This window comes from Alosa pseudoharengus, unplaced genomic scaffold (assembly GCF_046254945.1).
Source record: "Alosa pseudoharengus isolate Yale_2024_CS ecotype anadromous, Long Island Sound unplaced genomic scaffold, YU_APseudo_1.1 YU_APseudo_1.1_scf_20, whole genome shotgun sequence".
NCBI lineage: Eukaryota > Metazoa > Chordata > Actinopteri > Clupeiformes > Clupeidae > Alosa > Alosa pseudoharengus.
Genome location: NW_027468664.1, coordinates 8331370 through 8346726, shown reverse-complemented (window position 1 = coordinate 8346726; position 15357 = coordinate 8331370). Strand labels below are relative to the sequence as shown.

General features: G+C 42.8%; 1 protein-coding gene across 2 annotated transcripts in view; it reads left to right on the top strand.

Annotated features, from left to right (window-relative positions):
• The first annotated feature begins 7310 nt into the window (after positions 1 to 7310).
• The window catches only part of arid2 (AT-rich interactive domain 2), a 31002-nt gene continuing 22955 nt past the window's right edge, over positions 7311 to 15357 (top strand). For both annotated transcript variants that reach the window (XM_076296458.1, XM_076296457.1), the window contains exons 1-3: positions 7311 to 7783; positions 7906 to 7999; positions 8779 to 8876. In XM_076296458.1, the coding sequence (XP_076152573.1) occupies positions 7692 to 7783; positions 7906 to 7999; positions 8779 to 8876 (284 nt within the window). In that variant the 5' untranslated portion in view covers positions 7311 to 7691. The remainder of the gene's footprint in view (positions 7784 to 7905; positions 8000 to 8778; positions 8877 to 15357) is intronic.

The following is a 15357-nucleotide window of genomic DNA, read 5'->3' as shown; positions in this document are numbered from 1 at the left end:
CAGCTGGCTGTTAGGTGTATGCCAGGTCTGGGTTTACCACTTAAAGGAGAATGCAGGCCTTGTTAACCATGTACAGATAGCTGTTTGTACACAGCTCCCTCTTCTGGCTGTATGGTCATGTTGATATTTCATGGATATTGTCCATCTCAGGACAGAGATTTCTGATCATGTATCTGATGATTAGACAGACATAATATTATCTTTTTTTTGTAATCATAAAATCTTATTTTTTTTAAATCTTGGAAAATAGTCTAATCATAGAGAACTGATTGAACACGGATTTGTAAATCAGTGAGCTTTTGGAAGCGATTTGGCCGACAACAAAATGGATGTTCAGTATTTAAAAACAGGGTGGAAAAACTGTTGGACTTCAACAAGAACTCCTATCTCCACTGAACCTAGTCCCTAACTCACTGTTCACATACAGCGGGGAAAATAAGTATTGAACACGTCAATATTTTTTTCAGTAAGTATACTTCCAGTGAGGCTATTCGCATGAAATTTTCACTGGACATTAGTATTAACTTAGGTAATCCACACATATATAAAAACCCAAACATTAATGTCTAAAAGTAGAGTTATGAGTAAAAAAGTGGAATGGCACAGGGAAAAAGTATTGAACACGCTAAGAAAAAGCAGTACTCAAAGGCAAGAAATGGCAAGGAACAAACTGGAATCTATAAGTAGTTAGAGAAATTATCCCTCCTATCTGTGCAAATTGATATAAGCTGGGTTAGTACATACTGGTGGGCTATAAAAAGGTTTTTTGTTACCAAGGTGTCAAACAAGAAACATTTCATAATGGGTAAAAGCAAAGAGCTCTCCCAAGACCTTTGCAACCTGTTGCAAAACATATCAATGGAACTGGTTACAGATGCACTTCAAAACTTCAGAATCATCCAGAAAGCAGTATTGGAGCATCACTACATCATCAACTGGCCATGCACAGGATCTCCTTGCAAGATTTCTGACCAGAAAGTCAGAAGGATAGTCAGAAGAGTAGCCCAAGAGCCAAGGACCACTCGGAGAAAGCTCCAGAAAGACTTGGTACAGTTGTTACAGAGAAAATCATAGGTAATGCACTCCACCGCCATGGCCTCTATGCACGCTCATCCCGCATGACTCTATTGCTGAAGAAAAACATGTCAAAGCTCGTTAAAAGTTTGCTACACAACATTTGGACAATCCTATGAAATACTGAGAGAATGTATTCTGGTCAGGCGAGAGCAAAATTGAACTTTTTGGATGTCATACTACACACTATATTTGGAGGAGAAATGGCACTGTGCATCACCCTAAAAATACCCTACCAACAGTGAGGTTTGGAGGTGGTGGCATCATGGTGTGGGGTTGTTTTTCATCTCATGATACTAGCAGACTTCATACAGTTGAAGGAATGATGAATTGAGTCATTTTGGTCTGGGAGAATCTTGACCATCCACCAGGATGATGAGGATGAGACATGGCTAGACCTTCCAGCAGGACAATGATCCAAACCATTCAGCAAAGGAAACTCTCAATTGGTTTCAGAGAAAGGAAATCAAGGCCCTGACTTCAATCCAATTGAACAGTTTTGGAAGTTAACTAAAGATCAGAATTCACAAGAGGGACCCCTGGAATCTTCAATATTAAAGGACTATCTGTTGAAAAGAATGGGCCAAAATCACACCAGAATACTGTGACTGGTTAGTTTCGTCATACGGGAAATGCCTTGAAGCTGTCATTACGAATAAAGGCTTTTCCACAAGAAATTTCAGCAGGCGTGTTCAATACTTTTTTCCTGTGTCATTCCACTTTATTACACATAACTCTACCTATGGACTTTAATGTTTGGATTTTTTTATATGGGTGGATTATCTGAGTTAATACAAATTGTCTGGTGAAAATTTCATGCAAGTAGCCTCATTGGAAGTATACTTACTGAAAAAAATGTTGACGTGTTCAATACTTATTTTCCCCGCTGTACGACTGTGCAGCCACTGACTGCTCCAGCACCATCATTAAGTTTGCTGATGACACCACCATAATCGGCTCCAAGAATGGTGATGAGTCTGCCTACAAAGCAGAGGTGTCAGGATAACAGTCTGCTGCTCAATATAACAAAAACCAAGGAGCTGATAGTGGATTACAGACGGCTGCAGGGAGAAGAACACGCACCCACCACATCGGGAGTGCAGCTGTGGAGAGAGTCAAAAGCTTCTGATTCCTGGGTATAAACATCAGTGAGGATCTGAGCTGGACACACCATATTGGTGTGGTCACAAAGACAGCAGCTTTTCTTTCTGCGCCGTCTGCGGAAATTTGGCATGGACTACAAAATATTGACTTTTTACCGCTGTATAATAGAGAGCTTTCTGACTGGTGGCATAACAACATGTAACAGCACTGCCCAGGATTGAAAATCGCTATAAAGAGTTGTCAGATCAGCACAGCGCATTACACGGACTGAGTTACCATCCATCCAGGACCTCTGCAGCCAGCGCTGCAGAAGAAAGGCATAGTTTCTGACCCCAGTCATCCCAGCCACTGTCTTTTCACCCTCCTGCCTTCTGGCAGACGATACAAGAGCATAAGGACCCGTACCAGCACCGTCCTTGGAAACCCCCACATAATGGCACTTACTTTTTTGGATTTTGTTTTACCCTCTTCCTCCTTCTCTCTCCATCCTATTTTTTATAGTATTTTTTTTATTGCACTCGAATGGACACTTTCAATGCAAGGAATTTCAATGCTGATAAATGCTTATTTATGAGTACATGATAATAAACTTGAACTTGAACTAATGTTGCCACTGTCATTATTATTTTTTTTTTTATATATACTTTTTTGATCCCGTGAGGGAAATTTGGTCTCTGCATTTAACCCAATCGGTGAATTAGTGAAACACACACACAGCGAACACACAGTGAGGTGAAGCACACACTAATCCCGGCGCAGTGAGCTGCCTGCTTCAACGGCGGCGCTCGGGGAGCAGTGAGGGGTTAGGTGCCTTGCTCAAGGGCACTTCAGCCGCAGCCCACTGGTCAGGGCTTACCTAAAGGTATATTTATTGTGACCGGAATAAATAACCGGCAACCCTCCGGTTACAAGTCCAGAGTGCTAACCAGTGGGCCACGGCTGCCATTATGATATACCCCAAATTCTAACATATCCCTTTGGAGAGTTCCCGAGTGACAGTGAATGAAAAGTCCAAGAATGGCAAATCCTCCAACCAATGGTTGTCAAACCCCTTCCTTTAAAGTCTATGCTTGCATTGTAAAGACCACATTTGAGTTGCATTGTTTTGTACACACAATTAGACAGGCTGGCCACATTGTGCTCAGGTGAAGAGAACAGTTTCAAAAGACATATGTCATCCTCTAGCAAAGAGAGGTATTTATTCCGGTCACAATAAATATACCTTTAGGTAAGGGGAAATATCTCTGCAAAGTGAAGTGAGCACCCCTGTGAGTTTTATTAAGGGCCAATGTGTTATGTTGTGAGTAGACACTTCCCTCGTTATTCAGAATTGATCAGGAATCTCATACCATCTTATCTCCCTTAATCTTCTCGGTTTCAATAATAGTGTTCCCAATTTCTTTGGTCCTTTGGTTGTCCTAAAAAGAAACAGAATATACAATTAATAGCTTGAACAAGCTTTCGATACCCTGTGGCAGTTGCTCAAATACAGTAGTTGTTCCAGGTGCACTCTACTCATTGACTTCCTTATTTGTTATAAAAGTTGACCTGTAGAGGGCAGTACAGACCACAGAAGGCCATAATCTGTCTTCTAATAGGTGTGCAACAAATCACAAATAGTGCTTCATATTAGATGCACTGCATTGCCGTACATGTCATAACCGTGTGATGGTGATGGTGTTGCCTATATGCAATTGTTATTTACTTCCTGGGTTTTAGGTGATTCAGAAATTTGCTCGAATGGGAACATTGCCAGACAGATCTGCTGAACAAATCCAAATGCACTCACAGATTTGTCTGGGTTCGCACAGGTTATACACACATACAGCACCAACATGTGTCTAAACTAGTAGCCCATGCAATGGCCCAACAGCAGAGAAAGTTGGTGATACCCAAGCGAATCCATGTGTGTGTATGTCTGTATGTAAGTCTGTGAGAGATGCTAGCCTATGTCTTCCTGTGTATTGGATCTTATGTCCCCCAGAATTTTCCTTTAAGGAGAAATACGTAGGTAGGTTATGGTATATATTTTCTGTAATCCAAAATAGATTAGTTGTATGCAAGAATGTTGTTAGATTTTTTTCCATAGTAGGAAACATTATTCACTGATGCTATACTGCTGCTGCTGCAAAAAAAGAAAATCGCACCTGTTCTGAAAATCAATATGTAAAATTTTATTAACTTTGACCCTATACATCAGACATTTGGATAGGCATATTGGCTGCAAAATTTGTATTAGCTGTTTGTAGCCATTTTGGTGTATGACCCAAATTAAACTGGGAGATGAGTAAATGTATGTTAGCTGAAGCACTTTATGCAATATTGCCATGTATCGTTTGCAGCACATATGAATGGAATTTTACTGAATTGAGTAGGAATATCCATGTAGGAATATTGTAGTGATCTTATCCTGTAAAATTTTTACTTTCTTGTCACAAGATATTGGCCCCTGCAGTACTAGATTTATTTTATTGGTGTCACTCACTAGGTGGTGCTAACACCACAAATGAAACCTAATTACCCTGGGTCCTATAGGCCAATTTACCATTAAAATGTCATGTACTTCATCAGTGTTTATTGGCTTATTCCGCAAAATGTATTTAGGCCTACACAACTTCCAGGGGGGGCACGCCAAGTTCCATGTGTAGCCTACAGATGCAACGGATATCAATCCCTGAAAATCTCTTATAAGGGGGGGGAGAGACCTGTAAACTGGGGGTGCTGACAAAACCTCCCCAATTAGGCCGCTGCAGTAGCTGTCTTACAGTAGGCTAAGGCTGAAGTTATCCGGTCTATATTACTCCTCAAGCCATAAACAATCAATAAAGTATCTATCTATCTATCTAAACTGAGGGTATTCCTCAGCAACTTTCGTATAGGCTGGGCCATGGCCAAACTGAACACCACCAAGCCAAATCAACAAAATAATCATCAAACGTTTGTAGGCAACCCTGCATAGAACTGATTACCTGGTGCATTGTCAGCATTAGTGAATTTCACTAAAAAAAATAAGACATGCACGGTCAGAACCAGTGAATAAGGCTATCGGTCAGCTATTTGAATCTGATAATCACAATAAACTGATGGCCTACGATGGTGTAACAGAAGACCGCAAGAGGGGGCTACGCATCGCAACATGACTTCGAAGGGCGATTTCAAAGTAACTCACATAGATATCAACACGGATGCGTAACTCTTTATCTCATTCTCGGCTCTGGTGGTCCATTACCCAAAATCATACCAATCGCCTTACCTAACGTCACTATTCGAGAATGGTTTGATACATCAAGCTGTCCAATTCCATTCCTGGTGACTAGGGAGGGAAAAGCTCTCTGCACCTGTGTGGAATCTGTGGATAACTCACCTATTGCTTAATAAGTTGCATGGATGTGAAAGGCTTCATATAGCTAGAGTGAGTGAAGGTAAAATGAGTCAGCTAGATTAATTTGTTTATTTAAGAAACGTTAAGTGTTTATACATGAAGTCGGGTTAATCCAACCATGATAAAAGTTAACGAATCAGCTGGATGCCTAAATAACGTCAATGTTCCGCTAACGTCAACACTATCTAACGATAAAACTTTTAAAACGGTCTAGGTTAGTGTTTTACCCAATAGGACGTTAACGTTACCTGACATTGCTGATCAGTAACCATTAATTAGCTGCTTAGTTACCTCACTTTTAACATTATAATTCCATGCAGGATACATATCTGTCTAAAGCGACTGAGCTTACTAGAGGTTTGCTAACTAGCTAGCAAGCTGGCACTGACGTTACACATTTCAGAAGCTAACGTTAGCTGGCTTATGACGGGTAACGCTAACGTTATTCAATGCGTAACATTTATTCTTCTGTTGGTCTGATAGACGCGAGTAAATACAGCGTCCTATGCTTACAGAGGGTTAACGTTAGGTGACTCTCTTCAGCGCACTTCGGGAAGAATTACCGCACAAACACGTTCACGCAATGTTAATCAAAAGATAGGCTGGATGAGTGTGTCCTACGTCGCTAACCAAAGTTAGCTAGCTGACGGATGACCAGTCTCACGAGGAGGATGGCGGCGAATGCAACAGCGTTTGCAAAAATCAACATCATATTCCTTGACATTAAGCGTCAAATATTCTGAAACCTAATCGTGACAGTTCTATTCATAACTCGGAAAACCTCAAGTAAAATCAGATCTGCGGTGTCAATTCCACAAAATGGGGTCTTAAAGCGTTACGCACCGCCATTTTGTGACAGTCTGTGCGGCGCTCAAAGGGGGTACGTGTAATGGTTGAATGTAGTAACCCCGTCAAGTAGCTAGATATCCGCCTGGCAGTTATAAAAAGGGATCATGGGCAATTTCAATTAATCCTCGTAAACACACTTTACTTCTCAGTAGTGCAAGAGTTCAAATGATGAGCACACCCATGTATAGTTTAATACAAAACACTAAAAGACAATATTACATTTTTGACATTATTACTTTTACTGCCCTCAGTAGTTCGACACTAATACGTTATGGATGTGCATGTCACTGATAGCCACGGGTGTTTTCCTTTACACCCAGTTATAGTACAACGTTCTACAAGTGCTAGATTAAAAAACATGTTATCTGATTAAAATTTCAGTTTTTGTAAGAAACACTACCATTATTACTCCATTTGGAATCAGAGTAAAGCCTATATAGACATTATTGTCAAAATGTATGTATACTTCATTCATTAGTTTCTTTTCATTAGATTATAATTTTAAACTCTTCATGCACTCATTTTATTTCCAATTTGTTGTTTTCAGGCATACGCTAACATAATATCATTGTTATATCTTGCATGTTTAAATTACTTGCACATGGTTGAATAATCACATTAGCTGAGAACTGAACTGAACTGAGCTCCAACACCCATCTTACATCTGTACTAGCAGAAATTCGTTCAACGGTTTTTGTGAACTCATGTCTTGGGGGTTCCCCTCCCCCATCGGCCTTCATTACTTTGTTCAATGGGTCTCGGAAGTTTCAGATGAGCCCTAAAAAAGAAAACACTGTCTATTGTTCCAATAAACCGCTTTGGACAGTGCAATACCGTTGTTTCTAGTAGAGGGCGCTGCGTAGCATAGAGGGCTCACGGCCTCGGATCTTTTTGTCTGAGAACTGGATCCCGCTGCCGCTTTACAGTGTGTGCGATTGCTTGGAGCCGCGTCTGTATCACACTGTCAAACCACTCCAAACGAACACAATTGCAGCCAATACAATTTATTTACCATCTAGTACCATGACAATTTTTGTTAGTCGGTATAATCGATCGATATTGTAATTGTTTATTTGAACTTAGTAGAGGGTGAATCGGCTTGTTTTCTGTGTAGCTGTATCAGTCTTTATTAGCGAGCTGGCGCTCTTCTTTCTATTAGCTATTTCTTTAACTTTTTTAAACACTCAGCCTCGCGAATGACTGAGCGCCGGCGGAGTATGGGATCCTTGGTGTCTTAGGAAGCGAATGAGTGGGGTTTTAACCGTTTTTAAGGATCTAAACGATGGCAAATTCGACGGGAAAAAATCTACCTGATCAGCGAAGGAAAGGACTGGCTTTCCTGGACGAGCTGCGGCAATTTCACCAAAGCAGAGGGTAAGAGAGGGGTGGATTTATATCTTAAAATGTAACTTTAAACCATGGTCACATTAACATGTGAGTGATTTTAGACTCTCAAGAAGGGATTCCTATATGTATATATCTGTTTTACTTTTTAGATCGCCGTTCAAGAAGATCCCAATCGTGGGTGGCAAAGAGCTGGATCTTAATGCTCTCTATATCAGAGTCGTTTCGTTAGGTGGATTTGCTAAGGTGAGTGGAACCAAAAGTGGATTTTCGCACTCTAGGACTCGGTGTTGCCTCGTCTGCACTTCAAGAAAACTGTTGGTTTTGATATCCCGTGGCTGTTTCTGATTCTTCACCGTATGTTGTAGGAATGAGGATGGCCTTGTGTTCGCTTGCCATCTCAGTGCAATGTGGTAGCTGGTGTTGAGTGCGGTTTGAATTGAAAGTCCGGACGTTAGCGACTGAGCACTACTCGGAGTCTGAGTGCAGTTTGAGCAACTCAAAATTAGCGGGCACGTTTAACATCGATTATCGGCACAGAGCATGGGCTAGGAAACACTCCTCACCGCGGATGGTGGCTTTTTCGTAGATTAGGCGATAACTCTCTGGAAAGCTAACGTTAGTAATTCGCCATAGCCATCTTTGGCTTCATGGCTGAAGAGTAAATGTAGGCCTCACACAGGCCTATTTATTGAATACAGCAAACACTCCAAACGACCCCAACGAGGCAAGTCGGTACCTAACATATTGATTGCCTCGTGTTTTGGAGCGCTTATTCGTATTATGGGGCTTCGGTTTCAGATCAGCTCACTTGTTAGTTTAGACCTAAAGTAATGTTAGCATAAGTGCTAGCATTAGTTAGCTAGCTCCCCAATTCAAACAGTATAGCCTGCGTAGCAAGCATGCACACATGAAAACACTATTAGAATGTATTTTGTTGTGAACTTGTTCAGTACACCTGCAGTTACATTGATTCACTATAAGACATTTTCATTTGATTTATGTATCATATTGTCTGTTTTTAGGTGTCTGATAAAAACCAGTGGTCTGAACTTGGCGAAGAGTTCAATTTTCCAAGGAGTTGTTCCAATGCTGCTTTTGTTTTAAAACAGTACTACCTTCGGTAAGTCTCACTCCCTTGCACTCCACTGTACTACAACTCCGCTACATGTGGCAAATGTTTACAAAGTAGCCGATGCCGCTTGTAGGAAATGAGCATGTGGTAAGCATGTAGTCTTTGGACAGGGCGTAAAAGTATATTTGCCTTGTTATTTATTAAGTTGGTTGTCACAATTTTAATGCTTATGTTAATATTTGTAGGCATATTTTAGGCGTGTAATTGTCATGTAACTGAAATACCCAATTAAGCAGACTCAACCATGGACAAAGGTTTCTTGCTCACTACAGTCTCCTTGTCTCATTCATAGCTTATGGGAGTTTTGGTTGTGGTGTAAAGTAATGTAAAGAGTATGTGTTGTGGGGCCTGAAGAGTTTGAAGCAGCACTCTCCCTCATCTTTCATAGTTATTGAATTGTATGTCTGGCTTGATGGCCTTTGGAGGCAGTGCACACATGGGAATGGCCTGTCTGTGTACACTGCACAACAACTTCCATCTTGCCCACAGCATTTTTCCCTCCAGAATGATTTAGTCTGACCTGGCATGATAGGGTGGCTGCCTCAGTGCCACAAGAGTTCCCTCCAACTTATGTCAAAGCTTGGCATCAATCACTGACATTACCGGTTAGTAGTTAGAATATGTACTTTTGTTGCAGCGTGTGATGGAATTAATGGCTCAGTATCAGCTGAGTGGTTCAGTGTTAAATAACAGGGTTTCTTGAAATCCCTTGCATTTCTAGCTCATGGTACTCCTGACATATTCAAATGATTCACTACAGTTGCTGGATGCATTCAGCAGATACTTCGCACAATGTAGTAGAAATTGCTCGTTGGTTTGGCTATATATTTATTCAGCAGATATTATTATTCAAAGGCAGTATGTACTGGAGGCATGCATTTGGTTTGTGTTTGTGTTCGCGTGGGTTTTCCTGAACATCTTTTGGAGGTTAATAGCAGAGGGCTTCAACCACTGACTCCTGTTGTTGTGCACAGGTTGGAGGATTAATGCAAAATAAAACTTGTGAGCGAGTCTCGATAGAAGCACAGCTTTATTGCTTTATAATTGCTGTGTCGGAGTCTGAGGTTTGACTATCCTCTCTGAGGAGGTCTGTTATCCCTGAATGAGGGTGTGCGTGGTCGCGTGCGAGTGACTTAAAAAATCCAGATTGTAGCAGCATGGTGATCTAGCATCGTTCCCTTCCCGCTTCAGAAAGTGACGGATGCTTCTGACTGCATTATTGACTGCCAGAGTAATTTATATTTACCAGTGGCACAGCGATGGTGCTGTCTTGTGCCCTTAATTGCCAACACTGGTGCAGGTTTATGAAGGTTAGTAAGATATGCCCAGGGAAGTGGAACTGTGTTGGCGGGCCCCGTATTCCCCGGCTGGCTCGGGAGACGCGCGGCTTGACTCGCTCGCCTTGCAGACAGAGGTCCTTAAATAACGTGCCTCGGCGGCGGCACTCGTCAACCTGTGTGTCCCTGCTAGTGCCTCTTGTCCTGACAGATGATGACAGTAGGAAAAGACCAGCTCAATTACACAGCAGCACAGAGAGTGCAAGCCTTTTGAATCTGAAGGCACAGTTAGCTGTGGGTTTGCTCAAGTACGCTGTCTACTACTATCCAGTATTTGGTGTGAAAACGGAGCAATGTCATAATTGAAAGATTTTGCCATCAGTCATATCATAATTTCTTGGACTGGCCAGGGGCTTTTTATCTTTTTTTTTTTTTTTTTTTTTTTTTTAAGGAAAGGACCCGTCTGTTTGCAGTGCAATGGCAGATGTGCATGGATTAAATTGTGTTGTGGGGTATTGATGCCATTAGTTGTAGGGCAGAGGGATTCCTCACCAAGCAGGAACTGTGAGGTTTTACCCGAGGCTTTACCCAGTGTGCACAATGCGTAATTGCACAGAAGTTACTCTTGTTACTTTTTCTGTGTACAGAGTGGATCCTTTGAAATTTGGATGAAGATGGTGATATTACACGTTTGAAAGACCTACTGAATGTGAAACCATGGAGGTGGTGCTTAGTGTAGTCATCGATGGCAAAAACTTTGAATGATCTAAAGGGGACCTTGTTGACTTCCAAGCCTCCTGAGCAGGGCTGAGTGCTGTCTGTTGTACTGTGGGGGGACGACCACACAGCTGCTGTGGGCAGGCAAGGAAAGTGGCACTGGTTTCTTCTGTTTGTTATTACTCGCTTTGATCACTGTCTCCGGGGGAAGGTGGAGTGTGTCGAGATGGGCCCGCTTTGATGGGAGTGGGACGGCCACCGGTCATGCCACTGTGACTCTGTACAGGGCAAAGTTTCTACTGTCTTTTTAAAAAAAATGTTTTAGATGGTGTGAAATTTGAATCAATTGTGTGAACTGCCTGTTGGATCTGCTCTGGTTTTCTGGCAGTATACAGTATCGGCTAAGTATTGCAGCCTTAACAGCAGGAAAGGTCACTGAATGCTCAGTGTCCTCAATGTCTCTCCACTCCAGAAGTCTGTTCCACAGGCTAGGTTGTCTTGATGTAGCTACCAGCCACTGGGGCTGGCTGTTATTCAGCGTTTAGGTCCTAACAGGCAATGACAGGCCTAACTGACCATTAGTGGGGCTGGATCAGTCTGTTCAGTAGGAGTGTTGGTATTCTCAGTAGGCACTTGGCAGTCTTGCCCGTGGGGTTGTGTTAAGCAAGATTGTGGGCTGTCGGCAGAGCTATGAAGCATCTTATTTCAAAGGGCCCAGGCCTGCTGAATGCAAAGTGTCAAGTGGTCAGATTGGACTCGCCCAGTGTAGTCCCAGTTCTGCTCCTGCTCCTGCTCCTGCTCCTGGTTCTGGTTCTGTAGTTCTGCACCGGGGTATTCACAAGCACCGTCTGGAGCATCGCACCTGAGAGACTCAGTTGGGCTTTCTGGGGTTAGTTCCCTCAGTAAACACGCGCTGCACTGCTACCAGAGCAAGCACGAGGACACATCAGTGTCTCTGTCCCAACATCAAGGCAAGTAAGTCACTGTATGTGTAGCCTATTTAAAACAACAGGAGTTGACCCAAAGTGTTTTACAGTCAAGAAAATTTGATTAAACTAAACTACAATACATTTAAGTAACAAGGAGTTTAAAAACATTAGTGTGATCACAATTCCAACATGGGATTTGGTGGAGGTTTCATCCTGAGTGTACTACCATTTCAAGTAATCACTCCTAACTATGTGGTTCACTGTCAGTAGAGGCAGAGGCTTTTCATCTGCCGTTTGTCAGTCAAAGCTGCAAAGTGCTGTTAGGCACAGCATCTTTGTTCTTGCTAATCTAAGCCAATGCGAGTTTCAGAGGTTGTTGGAGCCAGGTGACACACCTGTAATTCGTCTGGGCCGTAACTCTGGACTGAGGGAAGATGAGGCCCGACTGGGGGACTACAGCTGCCAAGAGATGCCAAGTGTCCACAGGCCTTTGGATAGTTTGCTGTGTTTTATTAGAGTTGATGTATATAGGGCATAAGGCCTTTCAAGGAGGAAGTGGTTCATTTACTTACCTGTTATATGATAAGCCTAGTAGCCTGATGGAAGGAATGCCAAGGTCATGGCTTTAATTGTCAAGAATAAGAGGTTATCGAATGTTTTTAATTATTCAAAGTGAGTTGAATGAACAAATAATTATTGCTAATTAATCATTGATGGCTAAAGTTAGGCTAAGTCCTGCACTGGCTAAATCAAACAAGACATCTGATTCAATACTCTTTTATGAAGTTAACTTGCCATCCTCTCCAGTGAGTCAGAAGTATGCTATGCTATGGTGTGACTGCTTCAACTTTTCTGGAGAGCCTGGATCAAAGATGGCTATGCTTGAGAGTTGGATATGAAAGTGTTTGGCACTTTAATAATGCCTTCACATTAGTGATTTAATTGACCCTGGTGGCTGAGTGCGATCTAAAGGGTAGGCTAAATTTAGAGGCTTGGATGTGGATCTGTGTAGCTTGTATAGATATGCTTGGATTGTAGGATCGTCTTTGCTGTTGTCTGAATGAGTGTGCTGTCCATGCATGGTTATGACTGTAAGTGTTGTGTGTATTTGTGTGTGTGTGTTTGTGTGTGTGTGTGTGTGTGTGTGTGCATGTGCAAGTGTATGTGCCCAGTAGAGGGCAGCCTGTGCTGTTGTTTATGGCCAAAGTACACCTCGAGACATCTGGGTAGCTGTATTGATGTTTTTCTGTGTGTAAGCAGAATGATTGACAGATTCCATCCGTGCGTTTGTCAGAAGCACTTGTGCATTTGAGCGTAGTTGTGCATAGCAGCAGGGAACATTTGAAGCTGTGTGTCCTGCATCTTAATTTTAGCTTTAACCAACCTATATTTCAGTCTCCTGCGTTGTTAAGAAATGTGTTAAAGCGTGTGCTAAAATAGACCATTTTCTGAAAATAGCCTTTGAACTTCTATATCTTGAACAACAACACCGATTCATTAATACAATTGGAAAACCATAGCAGCAACACAAGAACAGAGGCAAACAATAAAATATATTTATTTATGGCTTTATTTATTTCTTATTTATTAAGATGCCTTTTTCATTTTTTCTCGTGAGATTGACAGTTCCTTGATAAATCTCCAGTTCTGACTCCCAATCAACACCCTATGGCTCTGGGGTATTGCTCAAATTTAAATGTGAATTTGTCTTGCTGCTTTTAACTCTGGGCCTTTAGTCATTCCTCCCTTGTTGATGCCTAGACAGGCAGAGATGAACTGGACTATTACAGGGTTCATGTGTTTCGCCTCGAGCTGGCTTCAGTGGAAGCACAAATTTGATCTGGGAGCGAGCGCTCATTGTTGCTGTTAACACGAGAGAGAGCGGGCGACTGGGAGAGAGAGAGCGAGAGAGAGACTCCTAGTCATGCATGCTTTTTGCCAGACAGGAACACATGCACACAGATATACACACAGACACTATGCATGCCCCCTCTCTCTCTCTCTCTCACACACACACACACACACACACACACACACACACACACACACACACACACGCGCACACACACACGCGCAAGATATGGCAGCTGCCTCCCCCATCGCCAGACGGCGTTTGATGACGCTCCTCAGTGTGGAGGGTATTTATAGTCCAGAGAGCGTAGCGTGCCGCTCGTGAATGAGGGATTACCTCGGACGAACGCGGCAGTGGGCCTGCAGTCGTCGGCGGCGGAGTAGCGGCGCTTCTCATGGCGCTCATGCTGCACATGGGCTTCGGTGTTTTGTTCGGTGAGCCAGTTTCTCTCTCTCTCTCTCTCTCTCTCTCTCTCTCTCTCTGCTGTCTTTGTGTATGTCTGTCTCCATGTGTGTTTGGGGGGGGGGAAATGTCTGTCTTGGTTTTCACTGGTCATTAATAGTTTTGATAAGGGATACTGTTGTGTGACTTGGTGTGTTGTGTTGATGTGGCATGATTAGGCTAGCTGATGAGGAAACTTGGGTTTGGCAGGTATTTGCCTTCCTTTTTCTTTGGGCTGAAGTTGGGAGAGGATCCTGTTCTTTCTTAAGGAGGGATCACTCTTTACCTCTGGTCCTGGCTGGGTTTTTCCCGCGACATCTGGTCCGAGTTCCTCACATGCATTTGATGTTGTGTTGTAGCCGGACTGAAGCATTGCTGTAAGGGATGGCTGTGTTTTCATTGTTAACAAATGTCATATGACTGTCTCACTTAAACGTAAGGAATGGAACCTGACATTGGGCATGTGACTTAGATATTTCCAGGGTCTGTTAACCATTGGTCGGTGGATACATTGTTGCAGATACAGAAGTATTGTGGTCCTTCGACTGTTCTTATTATTTCTCTTTGTATGCATTGCCTTTGTGTGGAAATTCAAAGGTTTGTCGCTGAGATTTGCGAGATTGATGGAGTTACTTGAGGTAAACGGACACTAAATCTTGAATGTCGTACTGTTTGGGCCTGCTGTCAGACAACGTGACCCAACTGCCCACCCCTCAGAAAAAAAAGAGAAATAAAGCAAAAAAAAACAAGAAATGTCCCTTCGCATTTCCCCTCCTTTGCTGAAGCCACAAGAAGCAGATAGTGAAATGCCGCACAGCGCTGTCTGACCTTTGCTGGCGCGGCTCCTGCAGGTATTACCAGTGGAATGTAAATTGAAGCCGCTCTCCTCCCTCCCTAATAAGCGGGATGTTACACGTCATTTGCACACGCAAGCGCCAACGGAGACGGGACTTCTGGACCGCTGGTGGACGAGCGTCTGGAATGACCCCAAACGCCCTGAGGGGCACACGTTTAGTTCATTGCTGTTAAGTGAGGCCTTTCTAAGAATAGCTCGATGTAGGCAGGAATGGCATCTGTGTTTGTGGTGTCTTGCATTCAACAAACCATCCAACACAGGGATGAGGATTGATGTGTGCGTTTAGTAGCCTAGCGCTTTCCAGATCAGGTGAATGTAGGATAACAGCGAACTCACTGTGTGTCTCTAGGCTGGAGAAGGGGGAATTAAAGAGGTGGGTTGTGCATGAAAGTGAGCC